Below are 26,678 nucleotides of genomic sequence, written 5' to 3' on the forward strand. Positions count from 1 at the left end.
AGGCCATTATAGGACATTTGAATAGTACAAAAAGTTATACTCCCCCTACTCTTCTGATGAAAGTTAAGAATGAAAAGGTGGCCCATAATGATTATGACAATGCAATAATTTTGGCTGAATAACTTCAAAACATTACTTAATAGTGATGAACCTGAAAAATATTCTGAATTTGATCTATTTTCCCAAAATAAAACACCTTTGTAAGAAGGTCATACCACCTGTTTACGATGAAGTAAGTGCAGTTATTGATTCACTGAAAAGTTTTAAAGCAGCGGGAGAAAATCAACTAGTAACGGACCTCTGGAAGAATGCTAATATACAGACTATTCAGAATCTACATAAACATCTCATTGACATTTGGAATACAGAAAAATTGCCTGAAGAATGAAATGTTGCAATTATACACCCAATTCATAAAAATGGTGATAGATCAGATCCTAGTAACTATCGGGGAATTTCTTTGCTAGATATCACGTTTAAAATTTTCTCTAAGCTCCTATATTCCAGAATCCATGACCAGCTTGATAGTGAATTGGGTGAATATCAGGGTGGTTCTCATCCAGGACAAAGTTGTCCAGATCAGATTGTCTCAAATGGATTAGGGTATAAAAATTTAGTGATCACTTTTGTTGATTTTCAAACGGCTTACGATACTATCCATCATGAATCATTACTACATATCCTAGCTGCTTCTGTGGATCCGTGGTAGAGTGTCGGCCTCCTTATCCCAAGATAGCGGGTTCAAACCCGGCAGAGCTAGTCGGATTTTTGAAGGGTGAAAAAAAGTCCATTCGATACTCCATGTCGTACGATGTCGGCATGTAAAAGATCTCTGGTGGTACATTTGGTATTTACCCGACAAAATTAATTAAATCTCAGCCATAGATGCCCAAGAGAGATACGGTTTACTTGGTCTGCCATCTAGTGGGCCTAGAATAAAACGGAACGTCGAAATTGACGAGCAGACAGCCAGATGGCGTCAAATCGAAATGTCTACACACGGTAGCTGAGGCCATACGATTATTATTATTATTATTATTATTATTATTATTATTATTATTATTATTATTATTATTATTATTATTATTATTATTATTACTGAATTTGGTCTACATTGGAAACTTGTTAATCTTATTGTGGTCACTCTGAGAAATTCATACTCCTCTTTGACAGGGAGATGGATTATCCCCATTAATGTTTAATTTATGCTGGAAAAAATTATGTATGAATGGAGTAAGATATGTCCTCTGACTGTTAAGATTGGAAGAAATATTGGACTAAATTGTCTTGCATTTGCTGATGATCTGGTGCTATTAGCAAATAGTATAGAAGAAGCAAAATTTCAAGTAGAGGAACTAGGAAGATTAGCAGCAAAGATTGGGTTGAAAACTTTTGAGAAAACAAAAATGATGCCATCCTTTAAAGTTGACACTCCACATATTATATCAAATAATACTCAGAAAATTAAAGTTGTAAATAAACATAAATATGTTGATGAAATTGTCACTTGGAATGCTAATGAAAAAGTCATCATCATCACCCTAAACCATCTCCAGTTTCCCGGGTGTGGTATATGATCCTCCTCCATCTTATCCTGTCCTTGTACCATTCTTCCTCCACCAACTTGTCCCAATCATGACCTCTCAGCAGTACATTGTTCTTAACTAAATCTATCCATTTCCTTCATGGCCTTCCCACAGGTCGTCTTCCTTTTACTTTTCTGTCAAATTCCTTCCTTGCAGTTCTGTTTACTGGCATCCTCCTCTTCATGTGACCAAACCACTTCAGTCTTGATATCTGAATCTTATTGAGGAGAGAATCATCTATTCCTACTTCTTCTCTAATTTTCTCATTCCTAATCTTGTCTTTCCTGATTTTCTGGATCATAGTGCATAGGAATTTCATTTCAGCTGCCTGAAGTTTGGAATTATCTCTATTGGTCAGTGTTGTGGTTTCGAGACTGTATGTAAGAATTGCAGTATAATAGAACTTGTACAATGTCACTTTTGTTTTCATGGGTATTTGCTCATCGCACAGCAGGTGTCTTATCTGGTGGTAAAATTGTGAAAAAGTATCCACAGATAATAGAACTCTAAAATTGAGATGAGCACAACAAATTACATGGCTGAGTTACAAAAAACAATCTCTTTCAATTAATGCTAAGTTTTGCCATTATAACTCCGTCATCAAACCAGAAGCAATGTATGAAAGTGAAACATTATTCAAACTAAATACCCAAGCAACAACAAACTGCAGAAAGTGGATAGAAGAATTCTCTGGACAATTATTAATATAAAAATTCAGGTTGATGGCCAGTGGAGACTTTTACCCAATTCAGTAATTTACAGGAAAAGTGAAACAATTATTGACATGATGAGAAAATGGAAGATTGCATTTTATAGACACATATACTGTTTGCCAAATTTTAGACTCCTAAAACAGCTTTTTGATTTCTTTTGGAATAGTAAAACAGAAAACACTTGGTATAAAGAAATACAAATGGATTTAGATGATTTAAAAATTACTACAGTGCAAATTGAAAATAGAGAAAAGAAGATTCTAAACAACAAATATACAAAACTACCACTTAAAACATCAAAATGTAAGCAGTATGTTATATCAGAAGAAGAACAGGCTTGCAAGATCATCTAGAATGAAGAAGTTTTGGCAAGAGAAGAAATTATAAAGTGTTCAAAAATGAATTTATTTTTTGATGTACTTATTTTTTGAAGATTTTATTGTGTAAGGTGCTCCAATGTGGGAGTGAACAGTGTAAATAAATAAATATACTGAGCGGTGTGACTGCACATGTTAGCATGCTATGGTTATAGAACCAAGCTCTGCATTCGAGATACGAGTGGGTTCGAACCCCACCGTCGGCTGTCTGAGAATGGTTTTCTGTGGTTTTCCATTTTCACTTCCAGGTAAATGTCAAAGTCAAAGATACCCATTTCCCTTAATCTCGAAAACCATTAGATTATGGAAAGGGTATTGTTTATTGTAACCATTTTGTAATTTGTGATACATGCTGTATACAATATTAGAAGGAGTAACTTGAGATAACTATTGAAAATTGTGTTAATAAGTGGTACATTCTATGAATAAAACAGATGATTAGAGATTGAACAGAGAAAGAATAATTTAAACTGAATGTTGGAGTTGCGTTGATAGATGGCATTTTGAAAGAAAAACCGAAACATCTATGGATGTTGATATCTTTTCAGATTATAAACAAAACCTCAAAGAGTCTCAATATTGCCTTTATGGACTATTGAGAAAAGGGAAAAAATGAAAATTTGTATTCGGCAATACGGCAGACTAATAGAACTACTGTGACAAGGTAGTTTCATACTATACCTTAAGCCTGCATACCTAATGGCTCTAGACTTTAACGGAGTTATATTGTCTAGGTTACCTTAGGTACAATTCAGTTCCTGGCTGACATGTATCACATCCTTTCCTTCCCTCAGTTTCCTACTCCACATTCCCCTAATAATGTGAAATAATTTTGCGATTCTCCCCGGGTGCATCCATTCTCTGTTCAATAACTTTACACTTGTATAAAACTGATTTTCGTTCTCAATTTTCTTTACATCCTCCTCATCTATAAATTTCTCTCGTATTTCCTTTGTCATTGAACAATATTTCATAAGGCGTGCCCATACCATTTCTTCAGAACATAATAAACATTTATTTTCATCTCTGTTTTGCCTGTATGCTTTATTTTTATGTATCACCATTAACCACCATATTATACCCCTCATTCCCTTTTTAGTTATAATCTCTACATTTATCCTAATTCTCCCACTTATATTACAAAGTTCTTCTAATGACCTCTTACTTCTACATTGTACATAAATACATTGCTTTTCAATATCCTTAATTCTTAGAACTATTTTTTACATATTCTCATCTTCTGTATACAGTCACTTTTCCAGTAATATCCCATTCCTGTCATTTCCAAAATGTTCTATAACGTGCTCCGAATTTTTCTACTGTTTTATGGATTCTACGTTTACTACGCTGCATATGCCGCTACTAACCTGCCTGTGCTCTCTTCGCCCGTCCAGCTTCAACTGCTCGTGCTGCTTACCCTCCCTCTTTCCTTCCCCTACCGCTTCGCTGCGCATTGGGTACTGTATGCTCTCGTCCTTTCTGGACGCTTCTACCTGAATATAAATTGGCCTGCTCTGGGCTTGAGCAGCGAGTTTGGATGAACACGACGATTTGTGTGGAGGGAGGACTTGCTTTTATTTTGCTACCAGCTGGACTGTGTGCAATGTTTCTTTTAAAATGTGTTTTTGTATACCATTGAAAAAGCTACGACTGCTGGACGGGTGAGCGAAAACTTTAATTTATTTCATTTCCATCTTGTTCTTGCAACTTTCTTTTAATGCTGCACTTTCTGAATTTCCAAATTGCCGTTACTGGCTACCAATGACAGTTCATGTTAATAATAAGCTAACTGCAGCTATTGATAGCGGTACCTTACTTTGAAATTACATTACCATCTCACTCCGAAGTTGGACTTTGTGATACGTCAAGTGATTGTTGCGATATGAACCATCAAAATTCAACTGTTTTTCCGAAGCAAACGCAAGAATACAATCAATTGAAACTATCACCTAGTTTCTGTTTGCCATTTTCGATTTTCATCGATACTGACTGATCCTATTTTTCCAAAACCCTGTTGGCAGCCATTGGTACTGTTTTTCTTTCACGTCCCTCCCCTTTCCCCACCTTCCTATTCCGCATCCCTTCCGCCTTTTTTTCTTCTACGTGTATTATTGTACAGTGGCCCATATGTCTTTCAAATTTTAATGTTTTTTTTTTTTGGTGTTCATACGTAAATTTCTGTTTCCTTGTGTAGGACACTCCTCATGTAAAAGAGGTTGTATTATTATTGAAGGTTTCGAGTCTAGCTGTTCTCTTAAAAAAAAACAAATTAGAATATTAATATGGTCGTCCCATCTGTTTTTTTTTTTCTCTTTTGGAAGTCAGAACTAACTGACCTTTGGATGATTGTTGTTTTCTTTGGCTTGTAAATGTTTCTTCTGGGTGTTTTTTGTTAATATATTGTTATTATGAAAAAACTATTTCTTCTTTGCCCCTTTTTTTTCTTGTCGTATGCCTTTCCTTGCCCTCAAAATTTGGTACCTACCTCGGTTCCTCTGAATATATGGACTCAGTGAAAATGCTTCCATTATGCGCTCTGCTGAAAATCTTTCACTTTGAAAATTGAAAACTACCTGTGGGCTTGTGCACGGACGGATTCATACCCCTTTTTTTTTTTTTTGGAGTGTTGTTACACCCCTTTTGCTACGCCATCACGTGCGTTGATTGGTACTGCGTCAGTTGGATTAGTATACTGGTTTATGCCTTGTGTTTTTCTTGGTGGATGGCGAGATCATATTCTGAGTGTACATACTTTTCCTAAATATACGACACAGACCTACTCTTACCGTCACGTCACACACACACCTAATAAGACCACCACAGTTCCGTACCCCATCCACCCAGTATCCTCGGTTCTAATGTTTCATTTGGTGTTGATATGCTATCTGTAATACTTCGCCACCTTCTTGCAGTTTCATTCTCTGCCAATACTTTATTATCCTTTTAATAATGTCTGCTTGCAGACTTATATCTTTGCACATCATTCTCACTCCACAGTTAGCTGTACAACTGGGTAGACCCATAATTATTTTACCAAATCTACTCATGATTGTATCAAGTGAATCAACCCTCCCTTCAACTCCCCAAATTTCTGCTCCGTACAACACTCTAGATTTAACTAATGCATTAAAAACATTTTTATACACTCTGTAGTCTGTGTTGGGCATCTTTTTCTCCAGTATGTTAATGGCTGACAGTGCACTCATACCTTTTAGCTTTGATCTTTTTATTTGCTCTGTCCATTTTCCATTTCCACTTAATATCAAACCCAAGTATTCCACTTTCTTGACAACATCTAACCTCGTCTTGCCCATCCACCATTTTTCATACTTTGAGAAATATATCCTTTTTTGCACACCATTACCTTGGTTTTCTGTGCATTAATTTTTAAATTCCACTCTTTAACAGTAATTTACCACTACATTTATACTACCCTGCATACTACTGGATGTCAAAGTGAGCAGAAGGATGTCGTCAGCAAAAATGAGATCCGGTATATCTTGGTTCTCAAGACTTGGGTAAACCTCTGCGTCAAAACCTTTCGATTGAAAGATATCATTTATAAACAGTAGGAACAGTACTGGTGACAACTTACAACCCTGTTTCAGCCCTACTTTAGAGAATATTTCCCCAAATACTGCTCCCTCCTTAGTTTTAATTGAGCACTTCACTTCTAAATATACGTTTTCAACTGCTCTTATCATCTTCTGAGACACCCCTATCCTTCTCATCTTGGCTATGACTGTCCCTCTGCTCACATAATCAAATGCTTTCTCCAAGTCAATAGCAGTAATGTACAATTTTCCATCTTTCTTTTTTACATACTTATCCATTATTGTTTTCACTACAAAAATATTATCTGTTATCCTGACTGAAGTCTCTCCAGAAACAATCCCCCCCTCTGCCCACTTCATTATCCTTTTTGTTAACACGCCTGTGTATATTTTACTTAATGTATATAGCAACGTTATGCCCCTGTAATTATTTGGGTTAGATTTATCTCCTTTCTTCTTGTAGATTGGGCAGACCACTCCCTCTTGCCAAGATTTTGGAAACTCCCCTTCTTCAAATATTTTGTTAAATAGTTTCACCATACTTCCTAGGATATCTTTATTCTGCACCAGCTGTTTCCAAAATTCATTAGTGATGCCCGAAATCACTCCCGATTTGCCTTTCTTGGCTTTCCCTAAGACCTCTCTTATTTCTTCTATCGATATTTCCTTGTCTAATGCAGGCACAGTACACCCCAGTCCTACCGATATTCCGTTTTCATTTATTCTTGGTCTCTACCTATCTTCAACCTCTAATAGTTTCTTATAGTGCTCCATCCAGATAGCCTGACTTATTTCAGTCTGCCGCGGAAGCTTCCGCAAATCCTCCTAATTGTACTCCATACTTTCCTACTATCATTCTGTTTCGCATTGCTATTTAATTCAACAACTCTCTGCTCCTGCCATTCGGACTTGGTTGTATAGAGTAATTCCCTATATTCTCTTCTCAAGTTACAAAATTCCATCCTATGGTTTTCTCCCCCAGAGAAATGGGAAAGTTAATATCCACCTTTTCAATACAATATATTACGTGAAGGTTTACCTTTAAAACATCACGTTTATTTACATTTGGTACTGGTTTCGACAATGTTTGATGTCGTCATCAGCCAGGACAACTATACAAAGATATATTACATTAATCGTGACTCCTACAGTAATATTACATTAATAGTATTGAATATAAACATGAATATAATTAAAAGTATATACATATATAAGCTGACAGTCAGTGCGATAAAAGATTGTTTTTTATAAGGTGTACACCTTAGTATTTTAGTTAAAAAAGAAAGTATTGAAAGTGAAGTATAATAATCAGCTTTTAGTGACATGTCTGTCTGTTGAACAGTTATGTTTATAAAGGCTTTGTAACCATGTTTAACATAAAAGAAGTAGACACATGCTTAGTTATGAGTGTTTCTACATAAAAGTATGTCATTATAAGTTAAAAACTTCATTTTCCCGTATTGAACTGAGATTCACAATCAAAATATCAAGGAAGGTTCAACCTTTTCAATACAAAACGTGTTGCATAAGATGTTCACAACATAATATTTATTAAATAGTTAGAACCGGTTTCGACGCTCATTGCATCATCATCAGCTACAAAAATCACAAATGGGCAAAGTACATGTCATAAAAATTGCATTAATAACTCTTGCATGGCTGAATACAAATGGTAGACTGCTTTTTCTTAAAAGCTAGAAGAACTTGAGTAAAATATGATGATGTGATGTGACACATAAAAGCATAGTAGTTTGGTGGGGTAAGTATTGTGCATAAAATTGAACTGATGCTTTGAACATAAAAGTCTGAATATGATGATAAAACGATGTGGTAAAAACAAAGTAGTAAAATAGTCCACTCTTCTGATATTCAATTCAGGCACATAAGTCCAGGTCCGATGTTATATAGCAATACCAACAAAAAGATTTTGTCGAGGTCGGGACACCTGATGTTGGGCGATTGAATAAGGTTGATCTTCGAATTAGTCTCAGCTCAACAGGGTGGTGAGTCTTGTTTAGCATGCTGAGTGTGTGGTGTGAGTCCACAACTCTTCTTACACGTTGATGTTGGCATATAGGATGTCCGTTGGTAGATTCTATGTATAAGTTTTTGTACTCTAATTTTGTATGTTTATATCATATTAGCGGATAGAGCATTTTGGATTAAGTGCAGTTCTGTTGTGATGATATTGAAAAGATTCTTGTGCTTTGAGTTGCGAGTACATAGGTTGTTCGAGAAAGATCTTGAACCAAGACGGAACCTATAAGAAAATATAATCCGCGAATTTAGAATTACGTAAGCCAGGAAAGTATATTATTAATAAAAGAGTAGAGGACTCACCTCGGATGCCAAGCTAGTGTTAGATGTGTCAGAGAGGAACCAACGGACTAACTAAAGGTAAAGGCGAATCTGGACGAGTGCAGAGAAGGGCGGAGTTTCTAAGTGGGAGGGAGGGGGAGGGGAAGGGCAATAGAGGCGGGACTATAATCAGGTGGGTGCGGAGGGTGGTACTTTCTTTTTTAACTAAAATACTAAGGTGTACACCTTATAAAAAACAATCTTTTATCGCACTGATTGTCAGCTTATGTATGTATATACTTTTAATTATATTCATGTTTATATTCAATACTATTAATGTAATATTACTGTAGGAGTCACGATTAATGTAATGTAATATATCTTTGTATAGTTGTCCTGGCTGATGATGACATCAAACATGTCAAAACCGGTACCAAATGTAAATAAACGTGATGTTTTAAAGGTAAACCTTCACGTAATATATTGTATTTAAAAGGTGGATATTAACTTTCCCATTTCTCTATTGTGAATCTTGATTCAATACGGAACCTGAAGAATGAAATTCTTAATATTAAATATTTTCTATACACCTTCAATGCTTTCAGAACTTCATACTTTTTATGCCTGCATTCGTCATTGTACCAACCCTTTCCTATTATGTTCTTCCCCTCCTTTATGATCATCTTCTCCCCTACCATCCTTAGTGTTTTCTATTATTTTAACTGCAGTACTCGTTTGGTTAATCTCGATCATTAAGTCTATTCCATCTTTCACTATCTGGCCTATTTCTCCCTCATAATAGTTCATAAACTCCTTCTTTAGCTCCTCTATCCACCTGTATTTAGTAACTAACGTTTCTTTGAATTTTATCGTATTGCTTGTTAATGTCCTACCCTCTCTATCATTTACTCTGACAATAATTGGTAGATGATGTAACTCACCCCATTCCTTAACCTTCATGCTTTTAATCACAGGCACCACATTCCTAGAGCATAGCGCTAAGTCTATGCTACTAATCCCTGTCTCCGTTATGTATGTCAGGTTCCCTAATTTGTCGCCATGCCACCATCCATTCAAAATATATAGTTCTACCGTACCACACAGCCCTAGCAACTTTTCTCCATTTTTATTACAACCTTATCCTGGCTCACTCTCTTATGTACATAAACTTCTTCTGCCTCCTTGTCGTACACTGGTTTCTGCATCCTCAAAAATGTTTTGAATTCTATTAATTTCTAGTGCCAACTCATCAAAGAAATCCTTTTTTTTTTTTTTTCAAATAGAGAGGCTTCAGGAGGGTTGTAGACAAAACCAGTACATAAATCTGGCTCATTCTCATCGTACATCTTTATTTTGACCCACATCATCTCCTCCATTTCTGATTCAATTTGGACTATTCTAGCTTGCAAATCCTCCCTAACCATAAGCATTATCCCACGCGGATATCTGCCCCTGCCAGTTTGCCTTTCTTTTGCCTTATAGTAGACCACGAACTCTTCTATTTCTACATTACTTTTCAGTGGAATCCAGGTTTCCACACATGCGAGGATATGCAAGCTACGTAACAACTCTTTAAAAGATTCATTCTGTAACTTACTTCTAAGGCCTTCAGTATTGATGCACCTTACTGTTATCTTTAGTTATTTCTTTCTCCCCTGCCCCTCACTCTGGCTGTTCTACTTAGACCTCATAATCCTAGTAACACCCAGTTCATCAGAGTTCTCATCTAGAGTATTCACACATTCCCTATCAAGGCCACCCTCATTTAAATTACCTTTTCTGTGCCAGAAGTCCTTGAGACTCACACGTCTGCGTTTCGATGTTGCGTCTCTCATGGAGTCAGCACTCAGCTATCGCTGAAGGTCACCAGGACTGCCCTCACTATTAGTTGTCTCTGCGTCTGCTTCTTCCTCTCTCTGTCCTTGTCGCTTCACTACCTGGTCGTCACTCACTGCTCCGCCTTCTGCTGATTTCAGCTGCCTTGTGCATTCACCTTCCTCCTCGGCCAATGTACTCGCTGTGTTGTACGTATTCCTTAACTGCTCTACCCCCCCATGTTCTAGTCCACTTTCTGTCACCCACCACTAATTTGTTTCGCCTTATGTAGGCCATTAATCCTGCACGCCTAGCTTTTCCTAGGGGGAACTGTAGCATTTTCTGGTTCCTGAAGGCTTTTTTTCTCCAGCTCCTGTTTGATCCATAATTTTTCACCTTTCAATCGCCTTGTATTATACAAAATCTTCTTCACTAGTAGGGTTGATACGAACCTCACTCTCACTGGTCTCTTGCCTTTTGCTTTCCCCATTTTCTGTATCTAGTCTATATCGGCTTCCCTGCAGCTGATCTTCAACCTCTCATTAATTATCTCCAGCACTTTGGATACCAAATCTTCTTTAGTGTCCTCGGGTAGCCCATATATAAAAATATTTTTCTTTCGGGTTTCCTGCTGTCGCATTTTCTCCTGGCATCTCAATTCTTTTATCTCTTCCTCCATTCTTCTCACCTTATCCCTCAAACTTGATATTTCTTTATTATTTTGGACCACCATTTCTGTCACCTTGCCTATCTCCTCTTTCACTATTTCTCGTAATTCATTAGATTGCTCTCTTAGTAACTCTCTCATTTGTTCAGCTTGTGCCTTAACGATTTCCCTTATCATCTCCATATCTTCTCATTCAACCGCACCATGATCAGGTCTGGGGTTCATCTCGACCCCTCCAATGACCAACAACACTGCCATCACTGATGCAACCATCAAAATTGAAATCAAACTCACCTGCTGTCTGGCTCTGCAACCCATGTTGCGCCTCGTGGGCCTGCCTCTACCGTGCCAACGACCTATCGTCGCCCGGTACAATTCTATTGAAATCCCCATGTCAGCACTCACTCAGTCAACAACCTTCCTCTTTGCTTGCATGATTACAACTGGTCGCTTCCAGGTAAATGCTGGGACAGTTCCTATTTATAGGCCTCAACCAATTCCTTCCACTTCCTTACCCAAATTAATTAGCTATCATTCAATTCATCTTTATTAGCTCCCCAACTGATGTTGGTATCAGGAAGGGCATCCAGATGTAAAAACTTGCCATATAATTTCAACTCACCTCATCTCCCAACACTGTATCAGGAAACGGGACTAAGGGGTAGAAATGTTAGGAAGGAAGAAAAGATCAGCTAAGAATCATTGGATAACTCAGGAGATACTAGACCTGATTGATGAACGACAAAAATACAAGAATGCTAGAAATGAAGAGGGAAGAAAAGAATACAGATGATTAAAGAATGAAGTGGACAGAAAGAAGGAAGAATGGCTGAAGGAGAAGTGCAAGGATGCTGAAGGTTGTATGGTCCTAGGAAAGGTAGATGCTGCATACTGGAAAATCAATAAAATCTTTGTAGAAAAGAAATCTAGGTGTATGAATATTAAGAGCTCAGATGGAAAGACACTTCTAGGGAAAGAAGACAAAGCAGAAAGATGGCAGCAACATATCTAACAGTTGTATCAAGGTAAAGATATAGATGATTTGGTTCTGGAACAAGAAGAGGCTGTTGATGCTGATGAAAAGGGAGACCCAGTTTTGAGGTCAGAGTTTGACAAGGAACATCACATCGCTGATCTCTGAATGGTACTAATCCTGCGGCAGAGTGGAGTGGGCTGCGAATGTGGCTAGCAAATAATTTGTTCACATCTGCTATTGTACCCTTAGTGCTATAGCTGTGAGCTTGCATTTGGAAGATCGTGGATTCAAATCCCACAATTGACGGCCCTGAAGTTTTTCCAGTTTTCCCACTTTCCTCATATTAGAGCCCTTTCTCACACTTGTGTTGCCAAACACGCTTAATCCATTAGTGTGACATTAAATTACAAGCAAAAAAGAAAATCAACTACAAATTATATGGCAGTGGCCAAGCTCTGTATTCGGGAGATAAGTAGGTTCGAACACCCCTCAGTTGGCTGTCCTAAGAAATTGTAGCCCAGTCTGCCATTATAAGAAAAATGGCCAGTTGCCTGCTAAAGGTTATTCTTGACTGTGGGATCATTGGCTGAGGTTCTCATGTTGTTTAAAGGCATCTGGTATGCTGGGGCAATGAGTAAGGTAGGCTTTTTTATCCTAAACCATGTGACTCCAGAAGATTATGGTAGCTTCAGGTAGGTAACAGCATTCTCTTAGAATGTAAGGTTTAGGGTTATGCCATATCTACTTTGTTTTTGATGCAGGGAATTTAGTAACTTAAATTATTTCTGTATCATGTAGGTTTTCTAGCTTCTTCAAATAGCAAATGTAATCACCCTAATGGGCATAACGTCTTAAAAGGAAGCATGAGTATGGACCCTCATTTTCCTTTTCTCAGTTTTGTTTCTTGTGGCTAGGATTTTCAAAATTTGATTGTATCTTTCATTTTTTGGCTATTAATTTTCTTTCCTTCTAGTCATAAGGTAGTATAGGGTTATCTTCTGTTTCACTGGGCCTTGAGCCCCTTTAGGTTTTCTGCTTATTTGATGTTACAGGATTGCTTGGTTCTTTTTAGCATCCCCTTTCTCTTTGGGTGGTGTTGGCCTATTTTCCAAATTATCATTTTCTGATCTCGTTTGGAATTTAATTTGTTCTTGGCCTATATTTGTAGCATGAGCTTAGCTCCTGATATCAGCTGAGGATTCTTCCCATTCTTGTGTGCATTTTTGCTGGCTTCCCTGAGAAATAAACGAACAGCAAGTGTTCAATAGAGTTTATTCTGATATGTGAAGGCCTTGGAAATTGGGAGCTCAATTCTCTCCTGTTATTAGTGAAGCACCGAGAGCTGTCACCTTGTTATAATAAAGCAGAAAGAAACAATAAAAGAAAAAAGGAGAGAGAAAATATATGAGCATTTTCCTTTATGCAGTCATTTATTTGTCCAGCCCTATGGTCTGCCACTTCTTTCTCCACCCATTTGTGGACCACCATTATAGAAACAATTATTACAGACTGTGGTATTTTAGAGAATTTGATCAATTACTTGTGTGAACTGTGCTTTTTAGGGTTTGAATCTTAATTTCAGCATTGATTATTGTGAATTTTAAGACCTTCACCATGCAATATTATGAGTATAGTGGAAGAGTAAACCAGCCAGGAGAGACTGGGAGAACATGAATGTTTAGGGACTGCCACCAGTACTGTCTTTTGCTTTCTTTTTCTGTCACCTTTCTCGTATCCTAGTAGGGTTGTGGGAGCAGTTTGTGATTTTCCAGCTGCATGCTCTTCCTGACACCAATTATATGTGTACTCAACTATTATCAGTTCAGTGGTGGTTGACAGTGTGTTGTGTCATGTGTAAATGGAAGGGAGTATGTTAAGACAATTACAAACACCTAGTCCCCAAGCCAGATGAATTAATCAGCCCAGCCAAGAGTCAAAGCCAGGACTCTCTGAATCAAGTGTCACTATGCTGACTGTTCAGTCAAGGAGCCACATTGGCAACAATATTTGAATTTTGCTGCTGATATAAAGAATAGACCCAGGTGGCTTTATAAAATAATGGGGTCAATTTAAAAGGAAAGAGAAATATTATGATGCTCTTTAGCAGTTACATATCTCTGCCTCCCACCATGAAATACAATTTCTACATTTCACCATTTTCTGAAGATTTCCTTAATTAGTTGTTAAGAGGTGTAGAAACATAGTAATCAGTACCATAGCTATGAAATGATGGATGTGGTACTGTACTTCACTTTGTGGAGTTCTGTTGTGCCATTCTTGACTCTTGTAGTTTCCTGTTATTATGTTCTCCAAAGATGACTGTGGCTTATGGTACATTGGGCTAGTAAAATCATAATTTTTGCAGTTCACATTGCTAATAGGAAAGCTTTCTATGGTGCTTTTGTCTTGGATTCCCATCTGAAGGATTTACAGTTGACGGCGATTGACCCAATTGCTAATAGCTTTTGTACGGCATCCACTTTTCATTACTGTTCATGGTGTAATGAAACAGGGGTGAAGAAGAAGATTACACTAGCGTCAAAGTATAGTAGTATCCTTTCTGATCCTCTGTTGGTTCTTGTAGAACACACACATTTTATTTCTTCACCTTAACACATTGGTGAAAGTGTTCAGTACTTTTTGTTGAGTTCTCTAATGATGTTACAAAAAGTTGCTTCTGGAGAAATCTTCCGAACATTTATTATCCAGGACAGAAAAAATAGTTAAAATTACGAAGTGTACCCCCTGTGGGTGGGGGATGCAGATGAAGAATACACCTATGGTATCCCCTGTCTGTCATAAGGTGACTAAAAGGGGCAACCAAGGGATGCTGAATTTTGAACCATGAGATTACCTGTGATTAGTACAATCATGCGAGGGACACTATGAGGCAACTTTTCTTGCGATTAGTACCACTAAGTGAGGAATACTATGGACCTGAGGGTGGATCACTATGGGTTTACAGTATCCATGACTAGCATTTGCCACTATGGCAGAGGCTCCACTCTGTCCAGGTTTGGTTGGAACACCCCAAGGAGAAAAAATGAGGCTACACTCGCTGGGGTGTTTAAGCATCTAGTTCTGGACATTGTGGGTTTGCATTTCGAGGAACACCACGGGTCTGGGCATTGCCTCTGATTAGTGCCGCTGTATGAGCAACACCATGGGTCTGCATTGCCTGTGAATATACCCACTATGTGAAGAACACCGCGGGTTTGTGTTGCCTATGAGTGGCACCATTATGTGAGAAACACCATTGGTCTGCGTTACTTGTGTGTAGTACATTACCTGTGAGTAGTACCACAATGTGAGGAACACTGTGAGTCTACATTACTTGTGATTAGTACCGCTACATGAGAAATACCATGGTTCTACTTTACAAGCGATTAGTACCATTATGAGGGGCCGTTGACCTGGATTTTGGACTCCTTTAGACAACAAGCATCATCGATTCAGGATTGTGCTTTAGAAGCAACCCCTTGGTCAGAGTATAGGGCCTACCATTGGGGTCAGATCCACTGATTGGTTTAAGTTCATAATCATGGTTCATCATCGTCTTTTTGAATTCTATTCAGCAGATTGGTCTTAGAATTATTTTTAACTTTTAATATTGTGAGTTGGATCCTCTGATTATTTTAAATTCATATTCATCCATTCATTCTTCATCATCAAGTTTTGAATTCTGATGAGTGGATGAATTTTAGAATTTGAAATTGTTATTACATTTCATACTAATATGGGCTGATGATCTAGATGTTAGGCTCCTTTGAACAACAAGCATCATCATCATCATCATCATCAAGTGTCCACCATTGGCCTTCCTTCCCTCTACATGTGCAAGTTTCCTTTTCCATATATTTTTGCTCTTGATATAATGTCTGCAACACTTAATTTAAATTTTTCATTCATATATATGCATTTTCTTTCCATTTTTATTATTCTGAATTTTCTTTGCAGGTCAGGGACGACTGGATGGTGCGTTCTGTGATTTCACAGAGGCTCAGAAAATGGACTACCTGACTCAAATCCACAATGCTGGAGTGGTCAATATTGAAATGGAGTCACTTTCATTTGCTGCTTTAACTCATCATGCTGGTATCAAGGCAGCCATCATCTGTGTTACACTAATGGATAGGTTGAAGAGTGATCAGGTGAGTGTAATCTGTAAAACATTCATACACAATCAAGAGATGTCCTAGTATATTTAGAAATATAATGTATATAGTAGTGTATATCATAAGACCATAGCATATCTTTGGTTATCTTGATATATATATATATATATATATATATATATCTTTTGAGGATGCTGATAAAATACTACAAGTGAATTAACCAAATACAATGTCTTAAAAAGACTGACTCTCTGGAGAGGCGGAAGTAAATAAGGTTCATGCTGCCACACTTGCCATGACACACAACATCACTCAGGCTCATGCTATGTGCTTGCAACATGCCACAACTTGCTGATTCCAGCTCCAGACATACTACGGCACCCTTGTATCATTATTCCAGAAGTATTGTAAGGAGATTGTTAATTGATACCAATTCTTCTGTTTCACATGATGAATTTCATGATCATACATTGTACACACCTGAAGGATCAGGCATAATATTGGGCTGGAAAGTGCATTTAGCAGTATACTACATTTATAATAATGGTTAATGTATCGTTGCAATACGTAAGTTCCAGACACTTCATTATGAGAATAATAAACACAAGTTCTTCTCCAGTGGACTGTGTTAAGAAATTTACTTTATTTACACTTATTGCAATTTATTTTAGTTATTTTGTATGGCATATAGAGCAACTGTTTTAATTTTTTCTTGAAAGCCCTGCTCAATATGGCTGGTTAATGCCAAAACCTGATCGCAACAGCTCCTGTTAGATCTGAATCCTGCCTGTTCAACTGTAATGTGCTGAAGTACTGTAGCTGAGATTCTGTTATATATCAGTCTCTCTAGTAGTTTGTAGCAGATACTCAGTAGAGCACTAGGTTGATAATCTTCCACATTACAGCCACTTTTCCCAGGCTTTACAACAGCAACTACTTTAGTTCTTTTAAGAAGAGGTGAGAGCCTTCTTTTCTTTAGGATGTCACTAAAGAATTTAGCAAGCCATTCTATAGTTCTAGGACCACTGTGCGTCAGAAATTCGGGATGGATACCGTCCAAGCCTGCTGATTTCCCCAATTTTGTTTCCTTCAAAGCAGCTGAGATCTCTGCAACAGAAAAATCGTCGGAGAACTGAGATTTTGTTCCAGCTCTGGATAGTTCTGTCTTTAGCTCATTTTGCCTTGTTTCATCCCTTTTTATGTTTGCTGATGCTCAGGTTAAGCCAACAATCCTGTTTGCTATATGTTCTGGCTTTATTTTAGAGTTCTTGCTATGGTAATTGGGGGTACTACTGCCTAGCTTCTTCCTGGCAGAGTCTAAGCAATGCAGTCATTCATCAGTGACTTCCATTTGATTACTGCGTTGGTATTCTTCATACAGCTCATTGCACCTCTCGCTCCACCCTGGGATGTATTCCTTTCTAAATCCTCAGGAAATGTGCTTCTTTGCTATAGAACATGCTCACACATTGTACACACCTGAAGAATCAGGCATAATATTGGGCTGGTTGGTAAATGCAGAGAGCTGTGTCTCCAAATGACCATCTATTGCCATGTTGACCAGTAAAACGGTTATAGTTTTCAAGAGCTGGTGGGATCCATTGGATGCTGTGTCCCATCTCACTGTTGAAGAAATCCCATTTAGCCTTTGTAAAGTTCCATCTGGGCACTGGATTTTATCTTATAATTGGAAATTCAATACCAATTTTCAGAAGAACTGGCCTGTGCTGACTTCGTGGGAAATTGTCTAACACTTTTCTTCTGCAGGGGAGCGGTCTCCCCTTTTGGTCCTTAGAAATAAAACAGAAGTCTGGGTCACAGTCATGTTTCTATCTAGCAGAGTGAAAGGTACCTCTCTCTTTGGTATCATACATCAAGAAAATATCTTCAGCCTCTGCCCATTCTAGTGTACTATTGCTATCTGAATTGGTATCTTTATATACCCAGATAGTGCGGTGACTTTTAAAATCCCCTAGGATGACAGTAGGGTATTCCACATTATGGATGGCTTTATTAACCCAGGGCTGGGAAGGAGGTTTATAGATGTTGATAACTTCTATGCTAGCAGTTCTAATTTTGATGGTGAATATGTTATTATCAGTGCTTGTACTTAAAGCTCCAGACATGCTCGATGCTCGATGTTGTTCTCAGCGTAAGTTGCTGTTCTGTAGCTCTCGTGGAAAGTTGCTGTGACAAGACTGTATCCTGGCAACTTACATCTAGACAGGAGTTTGTTTTGGTCTTCACAGTGAGTTTCTTGTAAGAACAGGGTCAAATCCACATCTGTGATGTAGTTCGCACCCACGACCCCACAGGTGTGGGAAAAAGTGGCAGGAAAAGAAGAAGTGAGTTTCTTGTAAGAGTATTACATCCACTTGGTTGTTAAATGCAGAGAGCTGTGTCTCCAAAAGACCACCTATTGCCATGCTGACCTGAAAGAGTTTTCTCTTTTCAGTAAATGACATTATTTGCACCTGAAATACAATCATCTACATAAAAATCATGGCATAGGATTAGTGCTGCTATCTTTTGTCATCTGCTAACTGAAGATTTAGATTTAGATTTCCATAGGGAAACTGAAATATTTGTCCTATATATAATGTATTATATTATATATATTTTCCTATATAAATGGAATAAATTTTCCAGCTAACTCTGTCTTGGCTGCAAGAACTTCACCCCAGTGTGTCAGTTTGGGCTTAACAGTTGGCAATAACTAGTGCACTATCAAAACGCTATTCGTAGTAGGTTTTTTTTACTGACACTAGAGGCACTACAGAAATATCTTTAGCTTTTTTCCCTATACATTTAGCATGGAATTATTGTCTTTCTTCCTTCAGTCAAAATATTTTTGAGATTCTTTTCCACTTCATCGCAGTTATGAACTTTATGAGTGAACTACAGATCAGAGATAAGGCTTTTTGCAGAATAAGTAAGTTACAGGATAGTGAGAGACTGCAAAAGACCTCGACAATATTGGGAGATGGACAATATAAAACATTATCTGAAGCCATTTCTTTCAGTTTTGACTCAGCTAATTTATAACTGCAAGTTTCTTCAGTCTGCTGAAACTAATTTTAAGTAATAAGTTCATAACAATTCAGATTTATAATTTAATATTGGAAAGTTGACTGTAGTTCGTTTTGTGCCCTGGCTGCTTCAAGATCTTTTACCATGTCAGAATTTTACTATATACAATCTGTTTATGCAAATGCTCTTATGTTGTCATATTTGTCCTTTTCTCCATTTTCTGGCGTTCCCTCTGCACACACTAATCTGTAATTGTGTGTTCCTATTCCTCCCTCCTAGCTTCCTATCTCAATGTTCATGAGCAGTATTTTCAGAAGTTTTGAGAATCTGGACTGACTTCTTTGTCATAAATGTTTGATTGATCTCCTCTGTGCCCAATTATGAGATCATTATCCACCGTTAAAAATCTTCCATAGTATCTTTAATCTTCTAAGCTGAAATTCTCACATTTCTCCCCCTCACAAAACATGTCCAAACCATTCATTCTCACAATTTTTATTTTGAAATCTTCTTACATCAAATCCAAGCTGCCCTGGAGGCAATGATTATGGTACATTAAATTTAACTCATGACTAGAACCTGGAAGTTAGGCAATATCAAAGTGTCACATAGAGACAAATATGTTTCCGTACATATAGGAATGGTAGAACCAGTTACTATTTTGCCTTTTTTAGCTTCCGTAGCCTATTTGATAGTTTGATGCCTTTTTTGCCTTTTTAAGTTGTTGTGGATATTTTCTGCTGTTATATGTAATCAATGGAAAGAAAAAATATATATCAATTCAATATATTGTATTAAAAACAAAGAAAACTTCATTTTAACTTTACAGATAAAAAATAACACATAAACAATATTTTCATATTATACGAATCTCCACTCAAAAATCCACAAGCCAGATGGGTTACCAGGTCCCGTCCTTGCTACGAAAAATTAAGTGCTGGTGGTGATTATTGTTTTAAGAGGAAGAGCAACTTGGTAACCATCCTCAAGAGAACAAATTGGGGCAAATATTTGTTTATAGGTAGGGGAGTTAGGGATTGGAATAATGTACCAAAGGAGATGTTCAATAAATTTCCAATTTCCTTGAAATCATTCAAGAAAAGGCTAGGAAAACAACAGATAGGGAATCTGCCACCTGGGCTACTGCCCTAAATGCAGATCAGTAGTGATTGATAGAATAGTGTTTTTAAAAGTAGGAAAGATCATAATATCGGAAGAGGACAAACTGGGGCAAATATTAGTTTATACGAAGAGGAGTTAAGGATTGGAATAATTTACCAAGGGCAATTTTGATAAATTTCCACCTTCTTTGAATTTATTTAAGAAAAGACTAGGTAAAACAACTGATAGGAAATCTACCACTTGGGCAACAGCCTTAAATGCAAGTCAGTGGTGACTGATTAATTGAAAAGACTTTTTCTTAATTTTGCTAAGAGTTGAGACCTCTTTATTTTATGTTTTAGGCCTCAACATTTAGTCATGTAACATCAAATATGGTAGTTATAACATCATTAACTCTTTTTTATTTTAAATTGCCTGTGAATTGTGTTGGGGTAAATTTGGACACTCAGCATTTACAAGTTATTGTACATTTTTACCATGTGTATGAGATTACTTCAGACAATTATCTGGGTTTCACCCTCTCCCTACATACTGCACCCGTCCACCTCCCGAGTCCCAGACTAGCATTTATCTCAGGGGTGTCGGTTCATTATTTAAATCATCAAATATAAATATAACGGCATAATAGAACACGGGGATGAACGGAGCAACTTAAAATTAAAAGGGGGAAGGCTCGATTGTAACTTGAATTTAAGGACTCCATGATAGGACTAGGAAGTGACTGTTACTCTAAAAAGGGCATCATCTAACTACAATAAAAAGATTATGAGAGTGGTTTCCTTTGAAATAATTTGCCAGAAGGAGCGGTTTATTACGCCATTTGACGTATAAAATTTTGATACACGTGGCAACAATATTTGAATTTACACACATGTTAAATATATAAATCACTTGCCATACCGCAAGTGGTATCAATATCTTGCTGCGTTGCTTCTGAAATAAAATGACATTCGGAGGTATAATTTACGGATCGATTCCATTTGAATCGAACCGTCACTCAAAGATATAGCTTCCTTCTATCGGGAGCCCGAGCATAACCCATGTTACGGTCGGCTTCCCGATTTAACTAAGATGATGTACTTCGGCTATATACATTTTTCCGAGACCGGTACTCGGACTGGGTAATGTTTCTCGTGAAATGCGAAAACTGGATTCCACGGACAGTTCCTATCTTACGATATCCAGCTGATGCCATACCAATGAATTAGCATATACATATTATTTACATGTGATCTGAATTGTTTCCAGTTAGCCTCAGTAGACTACTGCCACAGATGAGATAACGAGAAGCGGTGGGAAATACCGTGCCATGGCCCCCCTCGCATCGCGAGCGAAGTAAACAAACACGCAAGTATGACTGTAACATCGTCCCGTACGGAAACCGTACAATAACGCGGTAAAAAAAAATGATTCTAATATTATCATTCTCATTATTCAACATACGAATAGAGGGATGTTGTCACCAAACAATTTAATCCACGAAATTATCATCCTCGAAATTATTATTATTATTATTATTATTATTATTATTATTATGCAACGGTTCCTGGCACTGTCACGTTTGATTAATATCATCATTATTATGCGGGATGCAAACACCAAGTGGTTATTACTGTTATTATTATTATTATATCCCTCTCGTGGTTATTATTATTATTAATGAATAGGTGACTCAAGATATTATTATTATTCACGTCACTTAAAAAGGTTATTATCATTAATGAACCGGTCACTTCCGCCAAATTATATATTAAGATATCGGTCGCAATTACAAATTAATTCACTGATCAACCAACGACATCATTACAGTTATTATTATGACAATTATTATTAATCCGACCGCGGTGATTTAACATCGTCCTTACATTGTTATTATTATCGGTTGCATATTCTCAATTAGATTCCCGTTTAACATCGTTATCAACGCTCAATTAATTAAGGCGGTCCAATCCTTTATCTGCAATATTTATTATTATTATTATCACGACATCATGATTGTCCTCACTCGTTATTACAATGAATACAATATACGACCATTTCTGTGGAATCTGAACTCTCATTATCCTTAGATCCGTTGTATCTCAACGAATAACTGTGCAGTCTATTTATTTCGTACATGCTGTCACGGGTTCGAATTCTACCCGCTGCGTAACTCAGTATTTCTCTGTGACACTGCCCGTACATTTTACACTCATATCAATATCCTAAGTGTCTCTCGTACGGAATTTATTTTCCTCTCTATCTCAATATTCCTCGATTCATTTATTTATTCCTCACAGAATTATCAACTGACTTATTTATTCATTTCGGACATCGTACGACCTTTTATTATCTGACTGCAAATTCTTTCACATTTTCTATCTCATTTGGATCTATGCCTTAGTTCATTCTCCACAAATAATCGTAACATCTTGAAATTATATTTACCAAAATTTGACAATCATGGTCTCGTAATATTAGCACTACATGTTCCGGCTAATGAATCGCAACTTCAAAACGCGACATTTATACGTAAAAAAAATTGGACCGTAATTTAAACCACACGTTCATTAACATGTACGGATTATTAACACCGATCTACATTTCAATATTATTAATCGATCAAATTAAATTATCACGCACTTTAATTCCGAATTAAAACGACCTCCCGTCATTAAATGATTCCCAATAAACTCAACACTTGATCACATGAATTATTATTATCTCCAAATCATATTTAAAAAAGAAATATCTTCTTTAAAAAAATAGTTATATTATTTATTTATTATTATTATTAATATTTAAAAAAAATAATAATTTCGCCTGTAATACGGTAGTCCACTCTTATTATGTTTAACGCATAACCCCTTTTACAAATTCGATTTATTCTGGCACTAATCACTCCAGATATGATTTACTTGGAAATATTATATTAATCGCATCTCACAAATTTAACAACTTCACTTTGAAAATATGACCATATTAATTTCAACAAAACACACTTGGTATGGCGAAGCTGGATTTTCCTTCCATGTCATTAAATGGCTCGTTAAAATGACAAAACATAAAAGCACATATCGGGTCTTATTTAACTAGCATAATCAAAATCAAATGTAAAGAAATTATCGACTACAAAGAAAATAATGAATGCATGCATGACTTAACGTACTACACTATATATACAAATTTACATCTCCAACAAACTGAATACATAAAAGACCCGATTATTTACATTATTATGATTTACTACTGTCCGTGCTACAAATTTAGGATGGGGTCGTTAAGCGACCCATCTTGTTACAGAAGGTAACCAAGTATAATCAAATTATTCCCATTTTTCCCATCACGATAACATTTCCCAAATATATTTTACAGTTTAGTACTCATCTTAGTTATCGGTATTCCATTGCAGCTTTGCAGACGAGAGGCTTCATCCAGCCCCTCTCTGCGTTTTACTCCTCCATCCTTGATGGCGTAGTTTCACAAAAGATTTCCTGGCACATTATCATTTTACACTCATATCTTGACTGCCACAAACCTTCACCATTTACAACGTTAACACAACAAATTTCTATCCTAGACCCAAGAATTTAATATATTTACACTATTTAATCTTCGTCCACCTACCGCACAATGGACCTGGACACGTACGACGTGGTGTCAACTATTACGCCCGCCGCGATACGCCCGATTTATACGGCATTCTTGACGTGTTCATGACATCGGTTCGGTATAGCTAAGTACAGGCTACTACTTCCTTAAAGTACTGTTCGTCACACAGTCTATTATGTACGTACTTATGGTGATATATTTTATACTACTCTCTTGCAGGGTAATTACTTTACGTCACTGATTATTCATAAATAACAAACACTATCCTACGTTAACTATTTCCAGATTTAACATGTTGCTTGAGCGCGATCACACTTTACAAACACTGGCGGATGCTCGCGCCATTAAATGACTGTACGTCCGTAGAATTCTAAGTTACCGGCGACCAACAGTTCAGCTCCCGATATTCAATTCACGTGTGCTGGCGACCGTCAATTCAGCTCCAACGATTCAAGACAAGTGTGCTGTCGACCGTCAATTCAGCTCCGTATATATGGATGAAGCCTTTTTCCCGCGGATTCGTTGACGTCATGCCCCTTAGGGAGGGGGTGGATTTTTAATATCGGTACTTGCACTCCGAATTGGAAGTTAAAATTTACATCAAATTAATCCACTCCGCTAGCATATCTGCTGGATAAAATATGAACTCCTGGTGATCACAGATTTAGGAGATATGGGTGGATTTCGCTCCTCACATTTCGCGCCTTTGTAAGCGTCCCTGACAACGTGGTCTTCTTTCAGCCAATGAGATTCAAGCTGTCCGGTTTCCAAGAAATCCAGCCTTCAATTTAATTAATTTGTCAATAAGTATTGATTATTTTTCCATGCATGACCCCTAATAAATTCATTACATTCATCCGCGTACTCATATTAATTTATTACTGAATACTTTTGTAGTTACGAAAATATCTCATCCATCATTCCTTAAGATGGTATCACTGAGTCTCCCATCAAATTTTTACTATTGGCCGGCAAGCGGTCACGTGATTTAAATCTCCACCTGCTCGAACTTAGGCTAGCGAACGTACACTCAGCCGCTGTAATTTTCCATGAGGTCATGGAATTTCCGTCCTACCAAAAATATCCCAAGGTCTTACTCATGTGGTGGGTTTTCTTTGTATGACTCTCCCCCTTCCTCTTTCTGACCAAGACTTATTTGTGGACTCTGTATTTCCTTGTACGCCAACTAATGATATTCCCTGCTGTGAAGTAGCTAAAAGTTGTCGTGTTGAGCTAATCCGTCAGGCTCCAGTCTGTCGTCCTTCCTTCGCTCTGATTTCAACATTACATAAACGAAATATTTTCAAATACACTCCTCTGTATTTCAATAAATGTCTCATATTATTTTACCGATCAAATCATGATTGATTATGGGCCTAAGTCACTCGGGTTCATCTTCCTCTTGCCCAGGTAAAAAAAAATCTAGTGAGCATCATGAGATTTTTTTTATTTTTTATGATGTGTCCATATCATCACTATCATGATTTGACATTGGATCCTCTGTTCTGCGACGGCTATTGATTTCGTCTCTCAACATCTGGTTCCTGACCCTTAACTCCTCGTTCTGCCTTTCGATATCATGGATCGCATTGACAAATTCCTGCACGTCTCTGTCTATCTCTCCACACTCTGGACATGGCCTTGCTTCAATTGGTGTACGGATTACTTGGACTTCTTCTTCCCTTCCGTCATCTTCTTCATCCTCTTCTTCGACATCATCTTCTTCCGGCTCGTCATCTGCTTCCTCTCGTTCATCCTCTGCTTCTAGTCACATCTCTTTGTTTCCTTGTCCCGAATCGAACGTCGGTGCATTCGGGTTCAAGTCGCTGCCCCCTTTCCTTGCTCTTTGGAATTGCAAGCTCTCCGCTCCTGTCGCTTCCTCATCACGGCCTCGATCATGGATCGCCTCCTTCCATTTTCTCTTGTTCAGCTCTTCTATATACCGCCTAGACTCTTGGTATCTGTCATCCTTCTCCTGACGAGATCCTCCCTGGTAATATCTCGGGTTCCCTTGATTCCTAGCTGGATACGGCCTATAATTATTTCTCTGGAATCCACGGTATCCCCTGTCAGCTCGAAAGTTCCCTTGGTTGGTTTGCCGGTTGCCTTCCGCAAAATTCCTTGGTCTCATCCATTGTCGCGGCTTCCACTCCGTATTATATGCTCGACGAGGTTCTGGATCAGTACTAGTTCCCTGGTTCTTCGTACTAGTGGTCTTCGGTTCGATTGTCCGTTCGATATTATTCACCTGTTGGTCCCTGCTCCTAATTTGTCTTGGGTTCGAATGATGCGTTGTGAGGTCTAATTGACGTAATAAAGCCTCCGCATCGACAGCTGTCTGGACATTTGACGCTATCATCATTCGTTGGACCTCGAATGGCAATTGTTTTCCAATGGCGCTAATCAATTCTGTTTCGCTCATTGGATTATCAAGCTCCCGTAGCTTGTGAAATTGTGCCACAAAGTAATCAGAGAATTTCGTTGGTGAAGATGTTGCATATCGTCTGGAGTATACTTCCAGCCTTAACTCCTGTTGTTCCTGAATACTCCAGAACTTTTGGAGAAAAGCCCGCCGAAATCCTTCAAAATCTTCAAAAGTATACAAGAAAGCCCTGAACCATACAGCTGGTGCTCCGTCTAGGAATTTCTCGACTGTTCGCAGTTGTCGCTCTACTGGTATTTTATTCTCACTTATATAACCGGCGATTTCCCGGATGAAACCTTTCGGGGTGACATGCCCACGGGCATCGAACTTTGGTGGCTTGTCATCAGACATCTTAATGACGTGTACCACCGATGTCGGGATAGCACTTGATGACGTAGACGACCCATCT

The 26,678-nt window shown here is 37.7% G+C and overlaps 1 protein-coding gene across 3 annotated transcripts in view; it reads left to right on the forward strand.

Moving 5' to 3' along the window:
- Positions 1–26,678, forward strand: part of LOC136857024 (uridine phosphorylase 1) — a 331,210-nt gene that overhangs the window by 283,955 nt on the left and 20,577 nt on the right. For all 3 annotated transcript variants that reach the window (XM_067135371.2, XM_068225042.1, XM_068225043.1), the window contains one exon: positions 15,944–16,137. In XM_067135371.2, coding sequence (XP_066991472.2) covers positions 15,944–16,137 — 194 coding nt within the window. The remainder of the gene's footprint in view (positions 1–15,943; positions 16,138–26,678) is intronic.

This window comes from Anabrus simplex, chromosome 1, assembly GCF_040414725.1.
Source record: "Anabrus simplex isolate iqAnaSimp1 chromosome 1, ASM4041472v1, whole genome shotgun sequence".
NCBI lineage: Eukaryota > Metazoa > Arthropoda > Insecta > Orthoptera > Tettigoniidae > Anabrus > Anabrus simplex.